Below are 26343 nucleotides of genomic sequence, written 5' to 3' on the forward strand. Positions count from 1 at the left end.
ATGGTCAATTTAAATCATAAAATTTCGGGCATTAAGAAACTGGCACTTGCCACATCGCTTAATATAGTTAAGCTAGCCTTAAGATCTTGGTATTCTAATAGACAAAAATACTTTTCCCAAGTTATGAAACTTTGTGACAGATTAAAAAAAATTATCTGCATCCTAACGATTGGTCTGTATTGAAGACCTCCATAGATTTGCGACATGAAGCACAGGCCTCAGAAATAAAAAAACACATACATTAACAAATTGAATACATTATCGGGAGCGTCAAGACATGTTCTAACACATTGTTGCGAGCTTCCGACCAAATGCATATGAATTGTGTGATGACTTCCCACATACACACACAACGGTCTATCGCAGAATACTTCAGCTAGTTCGTGAACATCCCCTTGCCCAACATTCAACAAATCGACATATCAGCAGGTTACAAATCTTTCCTCATATACACTATCACAGGACCACATTTCACTTTTACCCAAAAGATTAAATTACAATTTACCACCTCGAAAACTACCTAAAAAACAGTGCATAATTCATATTTAATTTGGACTCCGCAATGTTTCACAAAAAGATTTATTTATTTAACAAGTTAACCAGGTGGTGAATAACATAAAAGAAACATGACTTCAAATTGAGTACACATGCTTTACGTGAGTAAAGCATGTGTAGTGAACTTTACGTGAACTTTGGGAAAATAAAGACATTATTATTCAGAGAGCTGACAAAGGGGATACTCAATAAACCTGAATATATTAATAAGTTAGAGTTGTATCAGATACCTCCATTTATCTTGAAGTAGACCCAGCACTATTTACCAATTTGGTCAATCAATACAATAAACCGTTAACCACGTATCGAAAAAATGACTACGTTACTATGGCTCAGTTAAAGGAATTGAAGGCCAGAACATACAATATTCCTGCACTTTGCGGTCAGGTAAAATTACATAAGACCGGATTTCCTATTCTGCTTATTGTTTCCTACAGAAACTGGGCATTTTCTTCCTTGGCCACACATGTGTATAACAATTTAAAACCCTTTAGACAGGCGATACAATTTGGGATTAAGAACTACAATACACTATTTAATAAACCTGAGGACTGTAGACTTGCCGATAATGATAATTTATTCTCACTAGATGTTACCTCATTATATACAAATGTAAACGTTGAATACACATTAGATATCCTTTCTTTGGGATATGTTAAATAATAACTTGATACCGATTAATTATACGAAGCTTCCTATTAAGGAAATTTTTCACTTATTTAAACCGTTAGTTGAAGCCAACTATATCACCTTCTGAGACAAAGTATACAAACAAATTTTTGGTTTGCTAATGGGATTAAGCCTGAACGGCCTAATATCGAAGATCTATCTCTCATCAATTGAACATATACATTTGACGCTTTTTCTACACCGTATCATATACTATGGGAGGTATTTAGCTATGTTCTAGTCATTACCGATAGTAGCAATATGCAAGACATTTTACATTCATTTAGTAATATTCATTCTAGACTCAAATTTATATTGGAGAGGGAGAATACGGATACTAAGTCATTAAATTTTTTAAATTCACTCTTACTCGGGATGTGAATAAAATCCAATTTAACATCTATTGTTAACCTTCAAACACCGGTATGCTTCTGCATTATAACAGCTATCACCCATTTACCTACAAAAGATCGATTATCTTTAATCAATTTCTCAATGCTTATAAATATTCAACGACGGAATCTGCTTTGGATTCAGAAATACAAATATTAGTCCACAGATTCTTAAACTGGGGTTACCCACTTGCTACAATAGAAAGAATTAGGGTACAAGCTAAGGATAGAATACAAAAAAATACACCAACCAACAATAGTAATATCAAAAAGTACCCTATTTCTGTCCCATATGTTGAACAGTGGCACAAACAATTTAACAGATTCTTTAAAGATACCAAATTTAAAATTGTAGCCAGGCCAATACGGAAATTACACACTATACTGAACAGTTTAATTTATTTTTAAATAAATTAAATTGATTTAAATTTCGTTAAATTGATTTTTAATTGTGTTCATTTGCTTTTTAATTATTAATTATTTCTTACTGTAATGTAAGATTTCCGATTTTTTAATTGTTTTCGTTTTAATTCATGGAGAGTATTATATGGAAGTGTTCTACTATCATATTGAGGTAAACTTCTCTTATTCTTTTACAAATATTAATATTAACGCAGAACGTATTGAGCATTATAGCTCTGGTTCACACTATCAAACTTATTATTACTTTATAATTTCTCTATTTAATGATATTAAATGGTGTCACTTCAGATAATGTTGGTTATAATTGACTTCTCTTTAAAGACAATACTCATGAAGTGGATTTTAATTATCATTAAAATATGTATATTTTAATAATTATAGGACTAGAGCTATCACTTCAAGTGCTGCATGGAGAACTTCCGCAGTTACAACAAGAAACCCCACTTCTTTTCAAGAACCTTGCCATTACGCACAAGCGCGGCTTCTCTGATGTCATTATGCCTGGTATTGTATAAATCATACAGATTGAAGTAATACTTTTTTTAAACCAATATTCATTAAAAACAAGTGTGTTTTTATTCTAAAAATGGTTGTGAGAAATATTTTCAAATTCTTTTATTCTGATCTACCTATTGAATTTACCTATAATAATTTTACATAATCAATTGTAAATTAGATAAAATAAAATTTTGATCTTTATATATTTAGTTATTCATTCTATAAGTATAGTAATATTAACATTTCTTTCATACTTATTATATTTTGTTATTAATTGTGAACAGTCCCAAAGTCATTTTGCTCTCTCTCTCTCTCTCTCTCTCTCTCTCTCTCTCTCTCTCTCTCACTCAGAGAATAGAAAAAAAATATATATATATCTAATGAAATGCATTTTGTTTATATAAGGTGATGTAAGGAATGATCTCTATTTGACATTGGAGAAAGGAGAATTTGAAAAAGGAGGAAAATCAACAGGAAAAAACATTGAAGCATCAGTAATTCTAGTCAACTCAGAAGGTAATGTTTTGGAGGTAAGAGAATATATATATATATATATATATATAGTATATGAAATAGATATACTTTTTATGCCGAGAGTATTATACATATATGCTAAAACCATAATGTAATATATAGTATATTACATTATACTACAATATATATATATTAGTATTAGCAAAGAGTAGTGAATAACCAGTAGACACTCCTAGCTAAATTTATGGAATATGTGTAAGTAAGTTTCATTAGAGATTGTTTATATATATATATATATATATATATATATATGAGTATGGAAAGAAAGTTAATAAAATTGTAACAAACTATAACTAATACTTATGAGACAACACACTTGCTACAGCAATTAGGCATTACGACCATAATGCATATAAAATATGATGTATAATATTGAAGACAGTACCAAGATGGATTTAAAGAAACACAAGGGATAAAGTAAGGTTTGTATATATATATATATATACACACACACACACAAAATGGTCTTGGCACATTATAGCCTTAGTAGCTGATGCGCCAATAAAACCAAAAAAAAAACCAAACCAAACACACACACAAAAAAATTAAAATATATACATAAAATTTATCGCTGTCTACCCACAATCTAGGTGACTTCAACTGGGGCCAACCATCCAGACCGAAGATATATAGAATAGAAGTAATAGGTACGGGAGTTGTAATAAGAGGAATATATGAAGGAATATAGACCTGGGTTACTACAATGAAGAGTAGAAAGCACCCAACGACTATAAATAAATAAAAGAAAGGCAGTTATGCTTTTAGTGTGGGGGGAGGGAGGGAGAGAGAGAGAGAGAGAGAGAGAGAGAGAGAGAGAGAGAGAGAGAGAGAGAACAGTAGGTAGTGTAATCAACCAACGGGTTAGATAACATGGAAAGGCTATAAAATAACATAAAACAGTCATAAAATAACACAATTCGAACCTGCAACACTAAAAGTCAAAAATATTATATTATAAGACTTAGTGCTGTACTTCAGATGATTTCAATGTCGTTAACGAGGGCCAGTCGTCAAAATCTCTCAAAATGCAGCAGAAAGTAAGGCCTCTGTTTCTAACATGAAATGTGTAGCATGTGGTAAAAAGATACCAGGCTTTTATTTTATTGTTCATTTTCGAAAGCCAGGTTAATTGTAATGCTAACGTATATATCATGGCTGACCCGACAGAGGCAGAGAATAATAAGAAATATATAGGTAGTAAAAGATAATAAGAAATATATAGGTAGTAAAAGATAATAAGAAATATATAGTTAGTAAATAAGAATATATAGGTAGTAAAAGATTACTAAAAATCATTGAAAGTTGAAATCACGAGATGGAGCAAATGGTCAGGAATCGTACTTACTGATTTCGCAAGCCGGAGATGTGGGGATGGTTCGGTGTACTGCGGGGAGAGAAGGACTGCTACGTGCTTGTTTCAATGACTATATGGTATGTAGAAGCAACCTTAGATGTTGGAATGCAGTAAGATGTATGGGGTTGATGGAGGGATTAAACACAATGAGGTCACACGTCCCAGGATAGGGGAGAAGGCATAATGTACAAATTAGCATGAAAAAGACGCTGAATTTTGTATGAGGCGAAGTCAGTATGTATAGCAGTAAAATAGTATCTTGATATTGCTTTCGATACCTAATCGTGCACAAGAAATAAAAGTTAGGGATTCAGAACAGTAAAAAGGAGTGTGAGGTTGAGAGGAATTAGTAGTGCTCGGGTAGTCCGGGATCGCTAGCCCGTTCCTGTAGTAGGACCCTGAATGTAATTTCTGGGTGTGTCTCATGTGTTTAAGTCAATAATGTTAATAATGGGGGAGGTAGACCATTATATTACCATTTAGGTTTTATTACCATTCATGGTGAAAATATAATTACATATAATGGCAATAAAAATAGTGAAAAATTGTAAAAAATAGTGAAAAAATACTCGTATGATAACCAATTGGTGGGCACAGGTTTTCTGAAACACCAAAAAGGTTAAGGGGTATTGCCTATACATTATTTACACAGCCTGGATGTAGAGGATGTCATTATGCTAATATATTTGTCATATCTAGGGTTTGGTTAATTATATTCTTATATTTAAGATATGGAATGCTTTGTTGAAGTGGTAGTGAAGGTAGGAAACTGATTGTCCAATAGCTTGTTATATTTAGGATTATTATATTATGCTTTATCAGTCAGTTACTGTTACATATGTTAATATATATATATATATATATATATATATATATATATACGAGGGGATATCCAAAAGTTTGTACCCTTTCCTAGAAATAATAGCCCAAGAAAGGTGAAACTTCACAGGAACTTTAATCCTTTTCTATGTATTTTCTATGTATAGTAACATATTTCCCCCATTTTTTTTGGTCTGTTGTTTAATGCCTTGATCAATAGAAGTCTGCACTTTTTTACCTGAAACCACGAATCCACTTCATTGCTGACTTCCTGAGAGGAATCAAAGCGCCGTCCGTGCAATGGTTTCTTCATTTCTCGAAACAAGAAGTCTGACAGTACTAGGTCAGGAGAGAAGTTCTCAACATCTGCATTACACAAATCCAACAGATGGTGAGAACATTGCTTCTGCAAAGGCATCAGTGATCTTGGAATCCATCGTGCGGAGACCTTAGACATGTGCAGATGGTCATGTAAAATGCTGTGGGCAGACCCATAACTAATTGCCACTGCAATTGTGATGAAATGAATTGTCACACGTCTGTCACTCAACACCAGCTGCTCAACCTTTGCAACCCTCTCACTGTCTGTGGATGTTGATGGCCTATCTTCTCTTGGCTCGTTAACTTGTACAACCGCATTGGAATTCCCATTTCCACTTTTTTATAGTGTCATAGGATAGACAATTCTGCACATACACAGTTTTCATTGCTTCATCAATTTCCTGAGCTTTCTTGCCCTGCAAATGCAGGACAAGAAAAGATTTTTCTTGTCACTGCTAAATACTCTACTTTGTCAACCATAGAGTTCTTCCTCAGATTCCGCCACCTTTGGTGTTCGATCACCTAGGGTAGTGGTGTCCAACCTACAGCCCACAAATAATTTTTATAAGGCCCGCCCGGAAAGTGAACTAAAACAGCATCAATCGCCACTGCGTACAGGCATGCAATTGTCTAGCTTGACAGTATCCAACAGGTACATGTGGTTCAGTTTAGTCATATGTATGCTAAATACAGTTATGTATTTTGATATAGCTTGTTCGTTGCATTGAATTAACTATTAATTTGTATTGAATTTTAAAAAAAAAATCATTCTTAAAAATGTCCCAAAGGGGGAAAATCGATTTGTAGTGTCAGATTTTTGATCCAAGGTGGACTGAAGACTGTTTCTTCATTGATTACCACGAAAAAGCAGTGTGTTTGGTGTGTCAGGAGACTGTGTGAGTTTTTAAAGAATATAATTTAAAACGACACTGATTTCAATCATAAATTTTATGGTCAACATAAAGGAGTGCTGCAAAAAGAAAAGTGTTCAAAGTTACAAAACAAATTAAGAAAACAACAAAACAGACTGGAAACGTTTCAGTCAAATTTATCTGCTGTACATGCCAGTTATTAAGTTGCACATTTGATCGTTTTTGAAAGTAAACCGTTCAACGATGGTGAATTTGTTAAGCATTGTTTGTTAAAAGTTGTGGAAGAAATTTGTCCGGAGAAACAAAGAATGATACAAGACATTAGTTGGTCTTGACAAACAATTATGCGAAGATTAGAAGATATTGGAAAGAATTTGTTCGAACAACTTTTGGAAAACATAAAACAAATGAAATATTTTAGTGTGGCTCTGGATGACAATAGTGATGTAAATGACACAGCCCACCTCCTCATCTTCATATGTGGAATTAATGATAATTTTGTACCAGCTGAAGATTTAGCTGATCTACAGAGTATACTCGGAACAAATACAGGGGAAAATCTTTTTGAAAATTTTTGACAATCTATCGAAAAGTTAGGATTAAATATTAAAAACCTGGTGGGAGTTACAACTAGCGGTGCAAAAAATATGATTGGTAAAAACATTGGGCTTATGGGTTGAATAACCAAGAAATGATAGATATTGGAGCTGAAACTCCGATTGGAATTCTCCGCATTGTGCATCAAAAAGCTCTTTATGGGTACTGGATCTCCAACGCATTATGAATGTGGTTATTTCAACTGTGAATATGGCCTTAGCAACCCTTGTGCCATTAAACAACAAAACAACAACAACATTTCAACTGTAAATTTTACAAAATCACATGGCCTTAATGTGGCTGTTGAAACACCACACTGAATGTTTCAACACAGAAAACGGGAATCCAATAAAACAACTATCAAATACGGAGTGGCTGTTTGATCTTGCTATTCATACATATATTTCTAGTCATTTAAATGCTCTTAATTTAAAACTACAAGGGAAAGGAAAATTGGTTCTGATTTGTTTGTTGACATCAAATCATTTCAGAATAAGTTGTTATTATTTAAATCCCAGTTGAGCAAGACAATTTAGTTCATTTTGAATGTTATGATATTGATGAACGTATATCAAGCTTGGTGTCAAAGTTTGCTGATGATACAAAGGTTGGCAGGGTTGTTAATGACAGTAATGGCAGTGTGCTACAGGATCTAGAAAATTTGGGAAGATGGGCCGAGAAGTGGCAACTGAAGTTTAACATTGACAAATGCAAAGTACTGCATATGGGTAACCCCAGAGGAACATACCAACTATGTGGTACTACACTTAAGGTGGTAGAAAATGAAAAAGACCTGGGAGTAATTGTGCAGTCAGATATGAAGTTTTCTGAGCAATGCAGACAGGCTGCCAGGGCAGGTCATGGGGTTTTGTCAACGATATACAGGAATTTTGGTAGCAGGGAAAAGGAGGTGATTGCCCCTCTGTATAAGCCAATAGTCAGGCCATGCCTTGAGTACTGCGTACAGGTCTACAGACCTCATTTTAGGAAGGATGTAGATTTGCTTGAGTGTGCACAGAGAAGGGCAACAAGATTGAGGGGAATGATGGATCCTCTTACCAAGAGAGGCTTAAGTTCTGCAAATTGCAGTGGCTGGAGACTAGGCACCTGTGCGATGATCTGATCGAGGTGTATAAGGCCTTGAATGGGTTAAGCACGCTGAATTCTGATGTGATTCTTGTACTTGTTCAGATTAGGAACCTAAGGGGGCATAAATTCAAATTGAAGAAAGACAGCTGTAAATAGATGTGCAGAAATTTGCATTTAGCCAGCGGGTGGTTAATTGCTGGAACAAACCTCCATCTGTTGTCGAAGTTGATAGGTTAATGAAATTTAAGGAGGAACTGGACAAACATTTAGAGGGAATGGCTGTGTGAATTTTTTTTTTTTTTTTTTTTTTGGCTGATGCTACATAAGCTCATATGCTTGCTTTATTGCCTCCCTTGCCACGATTATTGTTACTATACTGAGTTAAAGAAGAAACAAATTTGCAAAGAATTGTTGCCTTTCATTATTACAATTACTTTTTGACAAGTTTGAAAATCAATTTTCTATAAAATCCCATGAAAAAATTTCAGCTTTTGTTTGAGAACCCATTTACTTCTATTATCCTATTAGACTGGTGTATAAGTCGCCACTTATCAGGATGTTGATCAAGTTTAGACTGGAGTTCAATTATACAATCTTTTATTGGATAATGTTGTTCTTTAATGGCAAAATTCAATACCTTACTGATAAATTCATAGCCAGGAGCTATCCCCCTCAACTCATATAATATCCACTGTTAAAAACAGTATTAATAACCCCACCAGACACAGTCACAAGACAAATACTCGCATAGTTCTCCCTTACCATAGTGAACTCGCAGCACAATTCCGACGTACATTCAAAGATACCGACATCTCCCTCACCTTCTCCACTTACAATAAACTAGGTTCCCTATTTAATTCTTACAAAGATACACACAAATATCCCATCAATGATCTCAATAACTTAATATATCTCATAAAATGCCAACCAAACTGCGACACCTGTCATGGGAGTTTAGATAAACTTTAAATACAACACGCGCTCACCTGTTACATCGGCAGCACTACCACCAAATTTGGTTCCTCCACAACTTCCAATACCCGTGCATACTACCACTTCAACAGTTTCAAGACAAGTCAATCCTGCACTGAGTTAAGAACCCACGCTCAAGCCCACAACCACACCCCCCCCTTGTTGGCTCTGCCATCACTATTATTAACCGTATCCCCGTCCACTGGGGTACGTACCAGCCCCAACTGGGTTCAGCAAGTTAATTCTATAATTTTTACTCTAATTACAGAGCTGAAACTCGCTATAGTTGGAGCCAAAACTGTTTTCTTGAATTTTCCCACTTAAATTTTCAAAACCTTCTATTGAATTTCACGCAAATGACAAAAATGTGACATCAAGTATGCAATTTTTTAGGCCTTTTCAATTAATTTTTTTACCCCCGCCCTAACCAGCCTAGAGCTTATGAAACCCGACACTTGATTCGTTTCTTGGTGGAAAGCATGCGAATTTCTTTTTACGGAGAGGAGCAGTTTTGATAAACAACTCTGCGTGAATACGAGCGAAGCGTGGGAGGTATATATCACGTCACCAGTACAGCTACATCGAGACGGTAAGGGAGAAGTGTAAATAAACAAAAGACGAACAGGAGCTACTGTTTTTGACATAAGAAGCAATAAAGCCATACGGTACCAATAACAGTTTATGGAAGGTGAACAGATCGTATATCCTATCTTCAACGTGTATTGCTCCTACAAACAGAAGATCAAGGAAATTCATCTGTTGGAAACGGGAAAAACTGGTGTAAAACTGATAACACTGCAATGCGCATTTGATAAAAAAAAAAAAAAAAAAAAAAAGTTTGCTTTATTGTAATTGTTTTTAGTAAACAATATCAGAACAGCAGTTTCCTGGGTTTGATCTTCTAACCAAATTTCGAGAAAATATTTCTATTTATAGCTGCGTTATAAACTTCGAAACTGGTGCATCAAAAGAAAGAAAAAAAAAAAAAAAATCATCCGCTATGAATTTCTTTCTTTCTTGAAATGTGTATTGTTCACATAACTGCAATATTTGTAACAATACAAAGCTAACAGATTACAACTAACGGCTGCTCAAAAAGTATCGTTAGAAGATATTTGCTTGTTACGCTTTGATCTCATCGCAAAGGGAGAAATTCTGTTTTAGCTCAGAAGATGAATAAATTCACTATCCACGGTCATAATGCTGTTCTGAACTGCAATAAACAGATAAACTCCGCTGACAAATAGACTTACTCCCCATCACTTTTATTGTTTTACTGTGGCAGATGAGTTGGTGACCTAAATGCAGTGCGGTTTCTTGTATTCTCTCTCTGTCTCTCTCTCTCTCTCTCTCTCTCTCTCTCTCTCTCTCCTCTCTATTTCGGGATCTCTGACCGTGTGGTCATCACGTAATATAAACAGAAAATTTGTTTGTCGGAATGCTGCCCATCAATTATCAACTCTTTTACCGACCTTCTAATGTATGTTGTGTTCAAATAATCCACTTTGCGAAATTCGAAAGTGCTACATCAATTAGGAGCAAAAACGGTTTCCCCCAACATAATGAATTACTTTATAGGTATAATAATGATTTTACTGACTGGAAGAAAGTGTCCACAATAAAACAATTGTACAAGGCGAAAACATGCGGTCACTAAAAGGATAAGCAATACAGCGATGTTTGAAATTTATAATGCAGTTCACTAGCTAATATTTCCAGAGGAATTATTCTGGATTTTTTATCAAATGAGCACCAGAACAAAATCGGACTAATTAGTACTTCCACATCCTAGGATGAACTGACTAATTAGAACTCTAGCATCTGTGATGAAACATCGTGCACACCGATATCGTTTGCTACAGCAATAATATAAAGAAACGAAGCAAAATATTGTAACAGAGCTATAATGCAAAATAATGTTAGAAAGTAAAAATGCAAAATATTGTTCTCTAAAACAATTGCAGTTTCAGCATCCTAGGATGAAGCTGACTTAGAGCTGCAATGCTGTTTTTATTATTATTATTATTATTATTATTTATTTTCTTTATTTTTTGTTTTTGTTTGGGTGGCTCCTAGAACAAAAGTTCATCTCGGCCTCGTTGCTCTGTTCAGTTTTTACGCATTGTCAGGGTAAGGCCAGTGTGTGTTGTGAAAAAAAAAAAAAAAAAATCATCCCACTCAGGAATATCCCATGTTGGATGAAGACAGATGAAAAGGAAGGCAAGAGAGAGAGAAAAAATTTTCATTCCGCACGGGAGAAAGTGACAGGAAAGAAAAACTGTTTGTGAGCTTATGTGTGTGTTCTGTATTGTGATGTATTTGGGCATTCTGGCTACCTGGAAGCAGCGATCACCTGGACGACTGCCTCCAGGTACTCGTCCCTAGCAGGAGGGCAAGATCTCCCCTACTAACTGCACGCCCTCCTCCCTGGGGAACTACTAGTAGTAGTGGCATGTGATGCAAGAAAGCAAGTGTATGAGCTTATGCAGCATCAGCCAAAAAAAAAAGTTCCCAGGGAGGAAAGAAAAACTTGTATAAGATGAAGAGAGGGAAGGAGAAAAGAGGAGAAGCACTATCCCGGCCCAGGGAAGCCCCAATCCAGGATGGATTGCTAGAATAACACAAGAAAAAAAAAAAAAAAATATAATAAAATAAAATAAATAAATAATAATAAATAAAATAAATGAAAGTTAGCGCTCTGGACCTTTGACAATCTCTTGGCCTTCTGCCCACCAAAAGGGTATTTTTTATTTCTCTCTCTCTCTCTCCAGGGTCGGACTAGAAAGGGTGGACTCCCTTCCCTAAGGAGTTTTTTCCCCTCAAGTGAAAGAAGAGAATTAGAAATTTCATGAAAATGAACCCTGTTTTTCTTCATTCGGCGAACGGCTACTCTGTCAGCGCAAGAGAAGCGAAATTACATTTGCAGCTCAGAATGGAATTCAAACATTGAAACACGTGACATTTTATGGTGAATTTTTCGGGCGTTGTGTGATAATGAAAATTCAATTTTTCTCTGGAAATTTTTTGATGATATCAAATGCATATCAAGGAAATATTGAAGTATTCAATAACAATTACTTACAATTTCCCAATCCCTCACTACGAGTAACGGATTGTTCTCACAATCTGTTACTAGCTGCGCATTTTTTTTTCGTTTGTACACCAGTGAGATGCATGTGAAGTTCCTTCGATATCAGTTTTCGAAGTTTATAATGCAGCTATGAATAGAAATATTTTCTTGAAATTTCGTAAGAAGATCAAATATACATCCATGAAACTGCTGTTCCGATTTAGTCCTCTAGAAACAATTACAATAAAGTGAACTTTTTTTTTATGAAATGCGCATTGTAGTGATCAGTTTTACGACAGTTTTTTTCTTTCCGCTTCCAGTAGATGAATTTCCTTTTTTTTTTTTTTTTTTTAGTAGATAATACATATTGAAGAAAGGAAATGCAATATTTTAGTTTTTCAAAACCAATTCGTTGCAATTCTTTCGTACAACAATTACGAAAAGCAATAAAGCTACTGTTGTGAGTGAGCCATGCAAATTAGTGTTCGCAAGTAATGATACTCAACTGTTTGTTTTCCACGAAAGTTGTTTACGGTTTCATTTTCTCCTTGGATCACCTTGGTAACGTTAATGACGTAAGCTTGACCAGTCAATTATCTCTCTGCATGCGTTGATTTGTTTTAGCCAGAGGCGCCGAGCTGATGCGCGAATTTTTGAACTAATGAAGTAACGCGTTTTATTTTCAAAGCTTGGATCTTCTTTTGCCGACATCAAAATTTAATAAATTGAAATGAGATCGTACATTTTTGCTGTTTTAGAGTGAATTAATAGTTTTTGCTGAGCGCTAAAGGTAGGAAATCAAAGAATATACTTCTGTTTATGTATTTCAATTTGGAAAATCGAGAGTTTCAATTTGGAAAATCGAGTAGAAATTATGAAAATTATTAGTTTTCTTCGGGGGGAGCAACTTTCGAGTTAGGGTTAAAAATTAGACAAAAACAGGGGCGGACTTTGACCGGGTTAAACTTAGATCGAGCTACAGAATTCTTCAATATGAAGCCCTCACCATCGAATGGTACCGATACCATTCTGATCTCAACATTATTAACGCTAAACTTCCCTTCAACCTTTCATCGGCTTGGAACCTCTCGCGGCTAAAGTTCCCACATGTCAAAAAGAGCATCATGGGAGTTTAAACTTTAAATACAACACGCACTCACTTCTCTTCCATTTGCCAACTGATGATGGTTTACTCACGAAAGTCCCTCGTAACGACTATTGGCACCACCGGTCTTCTCTCTTTTTTTCATTTACGTTTTTTAACCTCTTTATGATAACCAGCGGAGCAATATGGCCTTGGTTGCTAATGCTCCTAAAAACCAAAACAACAACAACAACATATGACAACCAAGGATTGGAGATCTACATTTCTACTTCCTTGTGCTCATTTTAAAATCTGTTTAAAATATTTCCACCACATTCCCCGCCTTAGTTCTTTTTAATGCTTCTTCCAACCTAAATTTAACCACCATCTACCAAAAAAATTTTATTGCAGATTTATACAAGGTGAGTACCGTTTTCTAAGCATTTGCTATTCATTTTTTAGTCAGATTTATCACGGTATTATAAGGTTACTATAATTTCACTCTTGTTAATGTGCTAATAAAAGTGTTGCATACAGATCATGGATGACCTTACAGAAGTAAGTGAAACGCGCCGAAAATGAAAAACGTAAAGCCAAAAGTAAGGAAAATCGGTATAGACAGTAAGACGGGGACTTACTGTTACTAGCAGAACTAACCAAAAGACTGAGTTAGGGGGTTACCAGTATATTCCATTGTGTGAGGTTTACTAAATTAAAGTTGAATGCATCATGTTTGTTGTACAGGTTGATGGTGGCTATGTTGTTCTTTAACTTGATATCCAGATCCAGGAAATGGGCTGTAGTATCATTGTTATTTGTTTTTTCCAGTACGAGTTCATTGGGGTATAAGTGTCCATAATCCTTGATGAAATTAGGGCAGTTGATCACTATGAGGTCATCTATATATCTATAGTGGTTAAGGTCCTGGAAATGAGATTCTGACCAATATAGATATAGGTTGGCTATTATGCATGAGGCAGTGCTGCCCATAGGTGTTCCATTGGTTTGTTGATACACTGTTTTACTGTTCGCAGTGAGTGATATTTTTAAATTAGAATTAAGGTAAAGTACATTTAAATGTTATTATTTTTTTTTTATTTGTTTTTTATGTTTACATGTTTATTCTTAATTTACACATTACCTTATTTTTTTACTGTGCTATTCAGGTAACTTTCTTTCTCTGGGATAATGGGTGTTAATTTGCATGAACCTTTGTTTACATGTGAGTTTCATTCTTTCATTGTTTATAATTTTAGCATAAGAGATACTTCACATTATTGTTATTATACTTTGCTAACTGTTTCATTATGTATGTAAGAATTACTCTTATTCTTTGTGTGGTTTCTTTGCAGTATATTGAATTTGTCGTTTTCTGTTTGTATAATAGAAATGTATCTGTGCTGGGGCTGGTCAAGAAAATATTACTAAGTATCAATCAATGGTGCTATATCATAATAATAGTCCTCGATGGGTAGATATGATTAAGGTAAGATTAGATTATTCTTCTTTTATTAAAATTACCTCTGAATTTCAAATGCATTGATATTTGTTTACTAAAGGATTGATATAAAATTGTATATCTGTATTTCTCTATCACTATCATGGGACCATATTACTTCATTACAAGACAATTCATTATATGACACTTTGGCATATGTGACAATTCATTGTATGACAGTTTGGTGTACGTGATAGTTCAGTGCAAGACAATTTGGTGAATGACGTTTTGCTGTATGTGACAATTTGGTGAAAGACAGTTGGTGGCTACAACAATTTGGTGTATGCTCAATAGTTCAGAGTATCTTCACATATCAGAAATTAACAAAAGCAATGAAGTAAAAGGTTTAGGAAAAATGAGAAATTCTGATGACTTAGGAAGGAGGCTTACAGAAATTTAAAGAAAAGAAAATAATGTATTTTTTTTCCCATTTGTTTTGTATGAAAGGATTCGTACTAATCCTTCTCATATGTAGGTTGGAAAATGAGTAACTTCCTATTTCAGTATGACTCCAGCCATATGGTAACACCTTTAATCCAGATAAGATTAATTTTTTTTAACATATTTTAATATGTCTAACCTCTTTCAATATAAACTATAGCAATTGTTCCAAACTGAATGTCAAAAAATGCAAATTATCCAGCTCTTTGGTCTCTAGAACCCCCCCCCCCCCCATGTGTATTTCTTAGAAATTGCAGCTTACAGAAGTGTAAGTGCGAACAGGGTTCTATCATTATTTGTCGAGGGGGCATTGTCGAGGCCATGTTATTATGTTAAGGATCTGGATATATTCTTACCATGTACACCATTTCCAAAAATTTCATTACTTCTTACAGCATGCACTCCCCCACACTTTTTGTTATCACTGAATAGACCATTAATAGTCAAATTGATAGAGGAAGCTTATCTGCAAAAAGATTTAAACCTCCCAAACACCTCCTAGTTCATTTCACAAATATACGTGGTCTCAATTCTAATCTCAATGACATCCATTTGCACTTGCAGTCTTCCAAACCCATGTACTTTTTCTGAAAGAATCTCAGTAATTGGTTGATTCAACCACTACTCATCTCATTCGCCCAAATTATTTGCTGTATAATTACCTACATACAGCAAATTATTCGCTGTATGATAACCTACAAATTAGCATTTGCTGTATGATAACCTACAAATGATAGAAAGACCAAAAAGACCCGATTATTGGGTCATCTAAAGCAAGGATGGGAAACTCGCTGGACAAACAGTACCAAAGGAGAAGTGACAAGGAAATTTCTTCCGGACATATGCAAAGTTTACCCTAATTCACCGCCTTGGCTCCACCCAGTGCACTCCACTTTCCTCCTGAAGGGTCACGGACCTTTCATTGAAAAACTTGCAGCCTTTCGGCTTGTAGAGGACCTCCACTGTCCATGTGGGAAGCGCGAGAGCTGGCAACATTTGATGCAATGCCCACTGTACGACGACCTACGTGGAATCCTAATCACCAGACTAACTTACTTACCTCAGAACCGGGAACACCATTTCCTGGACAACTCGCCAAATTTGCACAAGACTTTTTTGCAAGAAGGAGACAAATTGCAATCAATGATGCACGCCATTAGCCCTGGGCTTCCTGCACGAGCATCCAAACTGAACCAGACTATGACTGTTACGGTGGGATCTCTCTCTCTCTCTCTCTCTCTCTCTCTCTCTCTCTCTCAGGATTGAATCTCCATCGCAAAGGATAGATGATCCGTCACCATCTATGTGGACTCTACTAGACAATCTCTCTCTCTGGACGGGACTCTTTCTCCCTTGTGTGACGCAACAACTAGACATGACCACAGCAGCTCTGCTGCAGCACGACGCCTGGCATTCTGAACTGAGCACCCTTGCCAAGTTCACTTTTAAAACCCCATCCCTAGGCAGGGAGGGAGAAGAGATGGGCCTCTGTCTCATCCCCTCCCCTGCCTCCCCCTTCTTTCCCTTGTGGGGCTTGCTCCACTGACACTCCTGGCACTGCCTTCTCTTTCATTCCCTTACTTCTACCTGTTCCCCACAATCCTCAGTCTCCCCCCCACTCTACCTTTACCGACCACGAATGTCCCAACTGCAAGCTGCTAAACTCAAATGTGAAAAATTAACCTAAACTTCATTTAAAACCTATCTCGACCTTATCACTCTTCTGGCAGGGCCTGCCAGAGTAAACAACTGTAATACTGGTGTACCTGGTCTGCCTCCACGGAGACAAGTTTGGTCAATGTTGACCTTCAGTAGGGGGTGCAGTGGCTAAATGACCAGAATAACAACGGTACACGACAGTACACATATACAATATCCATACACTTTTAAATCCCTGGCCTCAAAATCTGTGAAACAGAAGTTGAGGCCAAGGAAACTCTAATTCTGTTTCACATGAAAATGTATACTACGCAGAGATGGGGGAACCCCTGGTGCCGTTTGACACGAATACACTTTACACTTTTCTTCCAACTCATGTATTAATGATCTTAGTAAAACACCTCCCACCGCTCCCAACACGCTCCATTCAATGCCTCCTGTGTTCTTCCATCAAAAGGATGTCAAAAGGATTTTGATGAATCTTAATGCTAAGAAAGCCTTAAGAGAACTTAGTGGAGAAATCTGTGCTCCTGAACTTATTCCTGTCCTTTGCCACCTTTTTTCACTTTATTATTCCAAAGGTGTTTTTCCTTCTGCTTGGAAATTTGCTCATATCCAGCCAGTTCCTAAAAAGGGTGACAAATTCCTCCCATCCAATTATCGTCCCATTGTAATTATTTCTACTCTTTCTAAAGTAGAAGTTTCTCTACCTTATCACTCTTCTGGCAGGGCCTGCCAGAGTAAACAACTGTAATGCTAAAAGTAATGGAGAAATCAATTAACCGCCAACTCGTAAACTACCAGAAACCTTCCGTCTGATCAACGATCGCCTGTATGGATTCCCCCAGTATATCTCCAGATCCACTGGAGATATATTGGGGGATTATCTGCAGTATATATCTCCAGATCCACTGGAGATATACTGGCTTATGTTACCCATTTATGGACAAATTCAGTGAAAAAGTTTGGTAAAACACAAGCAGTTGCTCTTGACATCTCAAAGGATTTCGATCGTGTTTGGCATAAAGGTCTTCTAAACAAGCTTCCATCTTATGGTTTGCGAACTGTTTTTTGTAATTGATCACTCATTGTAATTGTTTTCTCTCTGATCACTCACTGAGGTTGATGGTAGACGACTCTCTGTATTCTAACTTCTGCACTAATGCTGGTGTCCCCCAAGGTTCAGTTCTTTCCCTCTCTCTTTTCCTCTTGTATATTAATGACCTTCCATTTACTGGAAATCCTATCCATAGCTTTGCCGATGTTAGCACATTGCATTCCACTTTCCATTTTAGGAAAGCTTGCCCTGCTCAATCAGCTTCAACTGCTGATTCCAGGTAATTCTCCAGTGGGGGAAAGACAACTTATTTGATTTCAATCCTTGTAAAACTCAGTCTTATATCTCGCAGAAAGGATTCCTCTGCTCCTATGCTTATCTTTGGTAACACTCTGATTTATAGGCAAGTTGATATATCTCTTTTGGGGATTACCCTGACTTCTAATCTCTCTTGGCACTACCGCATTACAAATATTGCTTCCTCTGCATCTAAAAAACTTGGTTTTCTCTTTCGCTCTCAGTGTTACTTTTCTTCCAAACAGCTGTTCACTCTGTACAAATTGCAAATCTGCCCTACCATGGAATATTGTTTCCATATCTGGGGCAGTGCCCCCCAAACCTGTCTCAGGCTTCTAGATTCCATTCAGAAGAGGGCAGTTAGGTTAATTAAGAATTCATCTCTAACAGAGCTTCTCCACTCGCTGTGTTATATACATACTGTTTGTGATGCATTCCTTTTCTACAGATACTTCCATGGGCACTGTTCTTCAAATGAGATGGTTCAATGGTTCAAATGAGATGAATTTTTCTGTATATATGGCAAGAGAGACCTTCTTACAAATGTATATACTGTTTGAATTGGCTTCTGTAATTCCCGCTCTCTCTTTCCAAACAGTCTGAAGTCCGTACACGTGCCGGCACCAGCCAACATCCATTTACTGTCCAACTTTCAAACTCACAGAATCAACTTTTCATTTTCCTCATTTATTCATTCAACTGCTGTTTTCTGGAACAACCTTCCTTCATATGTCTTTCCTGAAAATTACATTCTACAGAAGTTCAAGTCTAATGTCAACAAATATCTTTTCTTGTCTTCTCAACCTCTATGAACTAAGTGAACTAATGAACCCAAGGACGTTACTAAGTACTATAGGTTCTAATACCTCTTGTGTTTGGGGTTTTCATAAAGGAAAAAAAAAAAAAAAAAAAAGTAAATACATGGGTTGTGTTATGGTAGCTAAGAAAAAGAACAGGTGCATGTATATTTGCATGTTCATCAGTGCTAGGAGTTTAGTAAATAATGTTGATGAAATTGAAGTGCTGGTCAAAACATCAGTGGCTGATATTGTTTGTATATCAGAGATGTGGTGTCACACAGATATAATGACTGCAGAATTGGAATATGGGGAGTACAATGTGTACAGGAAGGATAGACAGAATAAGAAGGAAGCGAGAAGGGGTTATGCTTAGTTAAGAAACACATAAAATCTAAGCAAGTGCATCCAGTTGACATGTGTGAACAGTACAATGTTGTGTCAGTTTGGTGACATGAGAACCTGGAAAGGAAAATTGAGTGTAGGAGTGTAGTATAGGTCTAACGACTGTGACGAGTATAAGGAACAACTGTGCAGAGAAGTTCAGTGGGCTAGTAAATCAGATTGTCTTATAATGGGGGATTTTTTCTTCCTGGATATTGACTGGAACTTGTGGCTTGGTGACTTGCACACTATCAAGTCTTTTTGAGGATTTATTGGATGATTGTTTTCTACAGCAGCATGTTTGAGAAGCAACCACACGGAATAATACTCTTGATCTGATTATCAGTAGTGATTCTTCGTACATTTAGAATCTTTCCGATAAAGGAAACACTAGGTGGCAGTGATCGGTGTGCTGATGTGGGATTTACTCAAAGATGTAACTACAATCAGGGGTAAAGGGAATGGTTTTTGTTTTCCTAAAGGTGACTACGGGGATCTGAGACTTTTTTAAATTCTATACAGTGGGACCAACTGATTAATTTACCAACAGCAAATTTTAAATGGGGAGCATTTATAGTATTAATCATGGAAGGTACTAGGCTGTTCATAATAACTAAGAAATGGATTTTAGATGAACTAATGAGACTCGTGGCAGAAAAGAAAAATGCATGGGATACAGTTAAATTAACAGGTGAACCAGAAGCCTATAAGTAGATATAAGATGGTCTGTAATCAAGTCACAAAAGAGGTTAAGCAGGAAAAGGCAGATTACGGGAAATCTTTAGCAAAGCATGCAAAGAAAAACAGAGTTCTTTACTTATGTAAACTCTAGAAGGAAGGGGATAAATCAGATTGCTCTACTTGATATCAGTGGTTCGACTGTTGAGGATCCTGCTCAGGTAGCTTACTAACTGAATGAGTATTTTGCCTCTGCATTCACACATGAGGATTCATTCAGGGAGGGGAATGCCAGAAGTTTATCAAACTCTGGCAGGGAGCTAAAGGATTTTGTAATAACTGAGAGCAAAGTGGAGGAGAAATTGTTGAAATTGAACATAAGAAATTCACCTGGGGTGGAATGGATTCATCCAGTTATGTTAAAGGGGGGAGCAAAGGAATTAAGCAAACCCTTAACCACAATTATGAGAGCTTCCTTGGGCTCAGGGGAAGTCCGCATGGACTGGAGATAGGCAAATGTGACCCATTTCGTATCTGCAAATAATATTCTTTATAAGGTATGAATGGTGTCTTAAAAGAGGACAAAACACTTTTAATCATAAAAACATAAGAATTAGAGAAGGTTTTTCACTTTGAAAAGATATAAAGAAATATTTCCACTGTTCTTATCAAAAAAGGGGTATGATGTGGATTTTATCTAACATAAGTGTGATATGACATTTGAATGGTTCAAATGAGATGAATTTTTCTGTATATATGGCAAGAGAGACCTTCTTACAAATGTATATACTGTTTGAAATTTTACAGGATGGGACATATATATTACTATATGTTTATATACTACTACTATATAGTAGTATGTAGTAGTCCCCAGCAGCTTTCACTCTCCCTCTTACGGCAGCGAGAGGATTAGAGTGGAAGCAGAGGGTGCTAAGAATCTCTGGGTACGACCAGGCTGCCATACACGGAAACTGAACTTGGTCTGTTACAACGTAAGAACACTCATCGGTGAAGACAGGATATTAGAGCTGGAAAAGGAATTAGAAAATGTGAATTAGAATATCATCGGTTTGGCTGAAACAAGAAGAAGAAATGAATCACTTATAAGTTTATCAAGTGGAAATCTGCTGTACACCAATGGAAACAGTGAAAGGAGTGAAGGTGGAGTTGGGTTTCTGGTCCATAAAGATTTTAAAAACAACATTTTGGAATTCAAAAGTACATCACCAAGAGTGTCAAGACTAATACTCAAGATTTCTAAGAGATACAAGCTAAAGATTATAATGATTTATGCACCAACATCGAGCCATGATGATGAAGAGGTTGAAGAAATGTACACCGAAATTGAGAGTCTTCTAGATGAGCAGAAAACCCACTACACTATTATTATGGGGGACTTCAATGCTAAGGTTGGAAAAAGACAAAACAGCGCAGAAAGGGGAACTATAGGAAATTTTGGAATTGGTGAAAGAAATGAAAGAGGTGAAAGACTTGTGGAATTTGCAGAATCTCAAGGACTGTCAGTAATGAACACTTTTTTCAAGAAAAGGGTGAACAGAAAGTGGACATGGAAGAGTCCAAATGGATTAACAACTAATGAAATCGACTTCATCCTCACTAACAGAAGATATATTGTGAATGATGTTACCATCCTGAATAAGGTAAATGTTGGAAGTGATCACAGAATGGTAAGATGTACACTTGATATAGATGTAGGAAAGGAAAGGAAAAAACTGACTCGAGTAAATAATACAAAGGTCTTTGAGATAACAGAAGAGGAGAAAAAGCAGTATGTACTGGAACTTAAGAACAAGTATGAGCTTCTGCAGACTGCTGAGGACCAAGATATCGATGAGGAATATTACAACTTTTTGAAAGTGATAAAGCCCAAGAAACCTATAGGGAAAAAGAAATCCAAAGAAGAAAAAATTAGTCAAGAAACACTTGTCATGATGAACCGAAGACAACAAATGAAAAGCAAGAAAAACACTGACAGGGAGAAAATTGAGTATACTGAGTTATGCAAAGCCATTAGAAAGAGACTCAGAGAGGACATAAGAAGATTTAACACAAGAAAAGTAGAACAAGCATTAAGGGAAAACAAAGGATTTAAATCAGCAGCCATGAGCAGTAATACAGAAAGACAAATGATACTGAAACTGAAGAATAGCGATGGTGTACTTATAAACAGCAGAGAAGGCATAATTCAAATAGCAGAAGACTACTATAGAGAATTATACAAGGAGCAGGGGAATGATGCCAGCAGTGGGGAAGATGGATTGCAAAGTAACAACACATACGACATACCCAATATTCTTCCTGATGAGGTAGAACATGCATTGAAGAAAATGAAGAATCAGAAAGCCCCGGGGGAAGATAAAGTTACTGTAGAGTTGTTAAAATTGGGAGGAAGAGACATAACACAAAAACTGGCAAGGCTCTTCACAAGGTGCATTAGAAAAGGTGTGACGCCTAAGCAGTGGAATAATGCAATAATAGTTTTGCTGCATAAGAAAGGAGATAAATCAGAAATTGGAAATTATAGACCAATTAGCTTGTTATCCCACATCTACAAGTTGTTCACAAGGGTCATTACTAACAGATTAGAAAGAATACTTGATGAGAATCAACCGAAAGAGCAAGCTGGCTTTAGGACAGGATTTTCAACTATGGATCACCTTCACGTAATATCACAGCTAATGGAGAAAGCAAATGAATATAAAACACCATTATGCCTGGCATTTGTGGATTATGAAAAGGCATTTGACTCCATACAGCATAAGGCAATGTTTGGGGCACTGGAAAGACAAGGCATTGATACCCCATATATTATGATTTTGAAGAAAACATACGAGAGTGCTACCTCCTTTATTAGACTAGACAAAGATAGTAGGAAATTTAAAATTGAGAAAGGAGTTCGACAAGGAGACACAATATCTCCGAAGCTGTTTACTGCTGCCCTTGAGGAAGCTTTCAGAAGATTAGACTGGTCGCAGAAAGGAGTCAATGTGAACGGAGAGTACCTAAACCATTTACGATTTGCAGACGACATTGTGGTCATAAGCCATGATCCCAAAGAATTAGAGGAAAATCGTAATCAGTTATGCAGAGTTAGTAAGGATTTTGGACTAAAGATGAATATGGCTAAAACAAAAGTAATGATGAACAAGTATGCCACAGAAAGGGAAATAATGATTGAAGGAGCAGTAATTGAAAAGGTGGAGTCATATACTTATCTGGGACAAGTTATTAGCTGTAATAATGATAAATGGCTGGAAGTCAAGATAAGAATAAATTTTGGATGGATAGCATTCAGGAAATATAGTCACATACTGAAGAGCAATATCCCAGTTTGTCTGAAACGTAAAATAATGAACCAATGTATACTCCCCACCATGACTTATGGAAGTGAAACTTGGGCACTCACCAAAAGAATGGAAGAGAAGCTGAGAACTACACAGCGAAGAATGGAACGAATCATATTGGGAATCAGACTGTTAGATAAGAAGAGAAACACATGGATTAGGCAACAAACTCAAGTAAAGGACATTCTTATCAAAACTAAAGAACTAAAATGGTCTTGGGCAGGACACATAGCTCGAAGACATGATGACAGATGGACTAAGAAAATTACAGAATGGTATCCAAGAGGAGCTAGAAGAAAACCTGGAAGACAAAGGCGGAGATGGATAGATGAAATTCATGAGTTTGTGGGTAGTACATGGATGTCCAGTGCTCAAAACAGAAGGAACTGGAAAGTTGCTGGAGAGGCCTTCATCCTGCAGTGGATTGAAAATGGCTGATGATGATGATGATGATGATGACTATATAAACATATATAGTAGTATATGCAGTTTGAGCTTAAAGGATTAAGAATTACTAATAACAATGTGTGTTTATCAAATATGCCACAAGTGAATAAATGCTTTTCACTAGTGCTGATGCGTAATTATTGTTGCTTGGACTTAAAAGTGTCTCATATTTGAAGCCAACTCTTTGTGCTTATATACATGTATGTATGTATGCATCCATGTCAGAAGATTTGTTGTAATATATACATATATGTGTGAAAACTGAAACTATTTTCAGATATTGGTGAATTTCATTTCCTAAATGGAACAAACTATACAGCAATACTGATAAATCCACGTAAATCAGCTTACAGGAAGCAAATGATGTTAGCAGTTCATATTATTGGCCTTAGTACTAAAATAGCCAAATGATGCATAGAAGCAAACCTTATCTGCAGCAGCACAAAAAATTAAACAACGAACCGAATCATTCATACTTTTTCTTTTTTTAAAGAACAGTAATAATAAGTATATTATTTTACCATTCTGTATGTTTTTTATAGTAAATGAAATGTTTTATTTCATTATATTTTAAACTTAAAATATTACTTGAAAATGATAAAAGATAAGGAACATTGTTAGTTGAAATTGATTGCACAAATCTTATTTTTTTGATATTTCAACTGTTAGAAGGGTATATTATAATTTTTCTCTTTGATTAGAGAGCTCAGCTTCTTCATTGATATTGTTGTCTTTAATGGATGCTATGGGCCACCACCGCATCCATTAAAGACAGCGTCTCTAAGAGCATCTAGTTTTCGATAACTTTGAATAATAGTGATGGCATAATTGAAACAATCGATTATAGCATTTTCATAATTGACTCTATGCAAATTAGAGATTATTAAATCAACAAGGAGAAAATAGGAAAAAGAAAAGGAAAGAAAAGAAGACGACACTGGAAGGATTCAATGTGATGTTATCAAAACTAAACATAAAATGCTATTACCACTTGGCCGACAGTCCCTGTGTGTGTGTGTGTGTGTGTGTGTGTGTGTGTGTGTGTGTGTGTGTGTGTGTGTGTGTGTGTGTGTGCACACAGTCAGTTCTGCTATGACGCACATTTTTGCAACATGAATTTGCTCCAGCGTAACTGATATATTAGGGAACAATGCGAGTATAACGCGATTTTTGTGTTACCTCATGCATGATTTCGTGTGCGAGTAAAACCAGTTGAATGCAAAACCCGACACCAAGCTGAACGTAGCGACCTGCACAGCAATTCATACGTTAAGCTTAAAAAATGTCAAATTTGTAAGAGCTATATTTCCCATTTACTATAGTTGTATTGGTTGGAGACACAATGTTGTCGTTCACTGTATTCACACAATAACAGGTGACGTTGTAAGCCGACTCGTTTTAAAGAGCTCACCTTTTTCTGTTCAAAAAGAAATTTTGAGAGGCAGGATAGCTTTTCTGTTAGTGCAATCTAATTATAAATGGGTAGTAAACTTGATCTTAATTGTATTTGCGATAATACCAATAGATGGAGTTCTGTGGGTTTTTACGTTATTATGGTGAAATGTGTTTCCCCTTCCATGAAATCTTCAGTCATAGAAAAAACATAAGTAGATTTTTAGAATCTTCTCTTCATTCTTGTTTTTTTAGCTTCGCAAACTTGTACAATTTGTGCGTTCACTCCGTATCTCACTTGTACAATTTGTGCGTTCACTCCGTATCTCACTTGTACAATTTGTGCGTTCAGTGTTCGTCATTATTGACTGCTTAGCTTTTTGGAACTGTTTTAAATTTTACAATAAAAAAAAAATGCCAATCAACAGAAATATCAATTATTAAGTATATATTACAGTGCTTCATTTACTGTAATATTTATTGTAAATTTAAGAGGTTTAAACATGTGTTAGCAATTTTATGGGGTTTCTAACTTTTTAGTGTTTTCCTTACCAACCTTAACATTTTTTGTTGAGTGCTCTGTTCCTATCCCTATTTTTCTCATAAGCCCTGTTGTTTTCAATGAGCGAAATACCGTAATGCAATAGTGTAAAAATAGTTAGAGTTAGCATTGTGAAAATCAGTGGGTATGTCATTTAGGGTATGGAGAAGTGATTTGTAGAAGAAAAAAAAATTTGTTCAAATTTTTGCCACCAAGGGAAAATGGCACTGCACATAAGTAAAAGTTGTCATTTACTTCAAGTCACGCTTACACAAATGACATCCTGTTAGAAAAAAGCAGAAAGAATATTTGCCACCATTAATAACCATTATGGCTCCTACAAAAAAGGAATGTGTTCTTTTAGTAAACCTGTTCTATCAGAATAATACTAATGCAGCACTATGTGAATATCAGAAAGTTAAAGGTTAGCATAAAGCACCTTTGGCATCAGTGGCACCAAAAAAAATTTGAAGTGACCGGGAAGGTAGGTGTAATTCCTGGCAAGGGATGACCACTTATCGGAACGGAGGTAGTGGAT

The 26343-nt window shown here is 36.1% G+C and overlaps 1 protein-coding gene across 1 annotated transcript in view; it reads left to right on the plus strand.

Annotated features, from left to right (window-relative positions):
• The window catches only part of spg (dedicator of cytokinesis spg), a 916969-nt gene that overhangs the window by 240074 nt on the left and 650552 nt on the right, over window positions 1–26343 (plus strand). Inside the window, exons 13-15 of the mRNA XM_090372306.1 lie at window positions 2421–2543; window positions 2943–3067; window positions 14637–14735. Coding sequence (XP_090228432.1) covers window positions 2421–2543; window positions 2943–3067; window positions 14637–14735 — 347 coding nt within the window. The remainder of the gene's footprint in view (window positions 1–2420; window positions 2544–2942; window positions 3068–14636; window positions 14736–26343) is intronic.

The sequence above is a fragment of the Mastigoproctus giganteus genome, chromosome 4 (genome assembly GCF_048544385.1).
Source record: "Mastigoproctus giganteus isolate SK-2022 chromosome 4, ASM4854438v1, whole genome shotgun sequence".
NCBI classification, from domain to species: Eukaryota; Metazoa; Arthropoda; class Arachnida; order Uropygi; family Thelyphonidae; genus Mastigoproctus; species Mastigoproctus giganteus.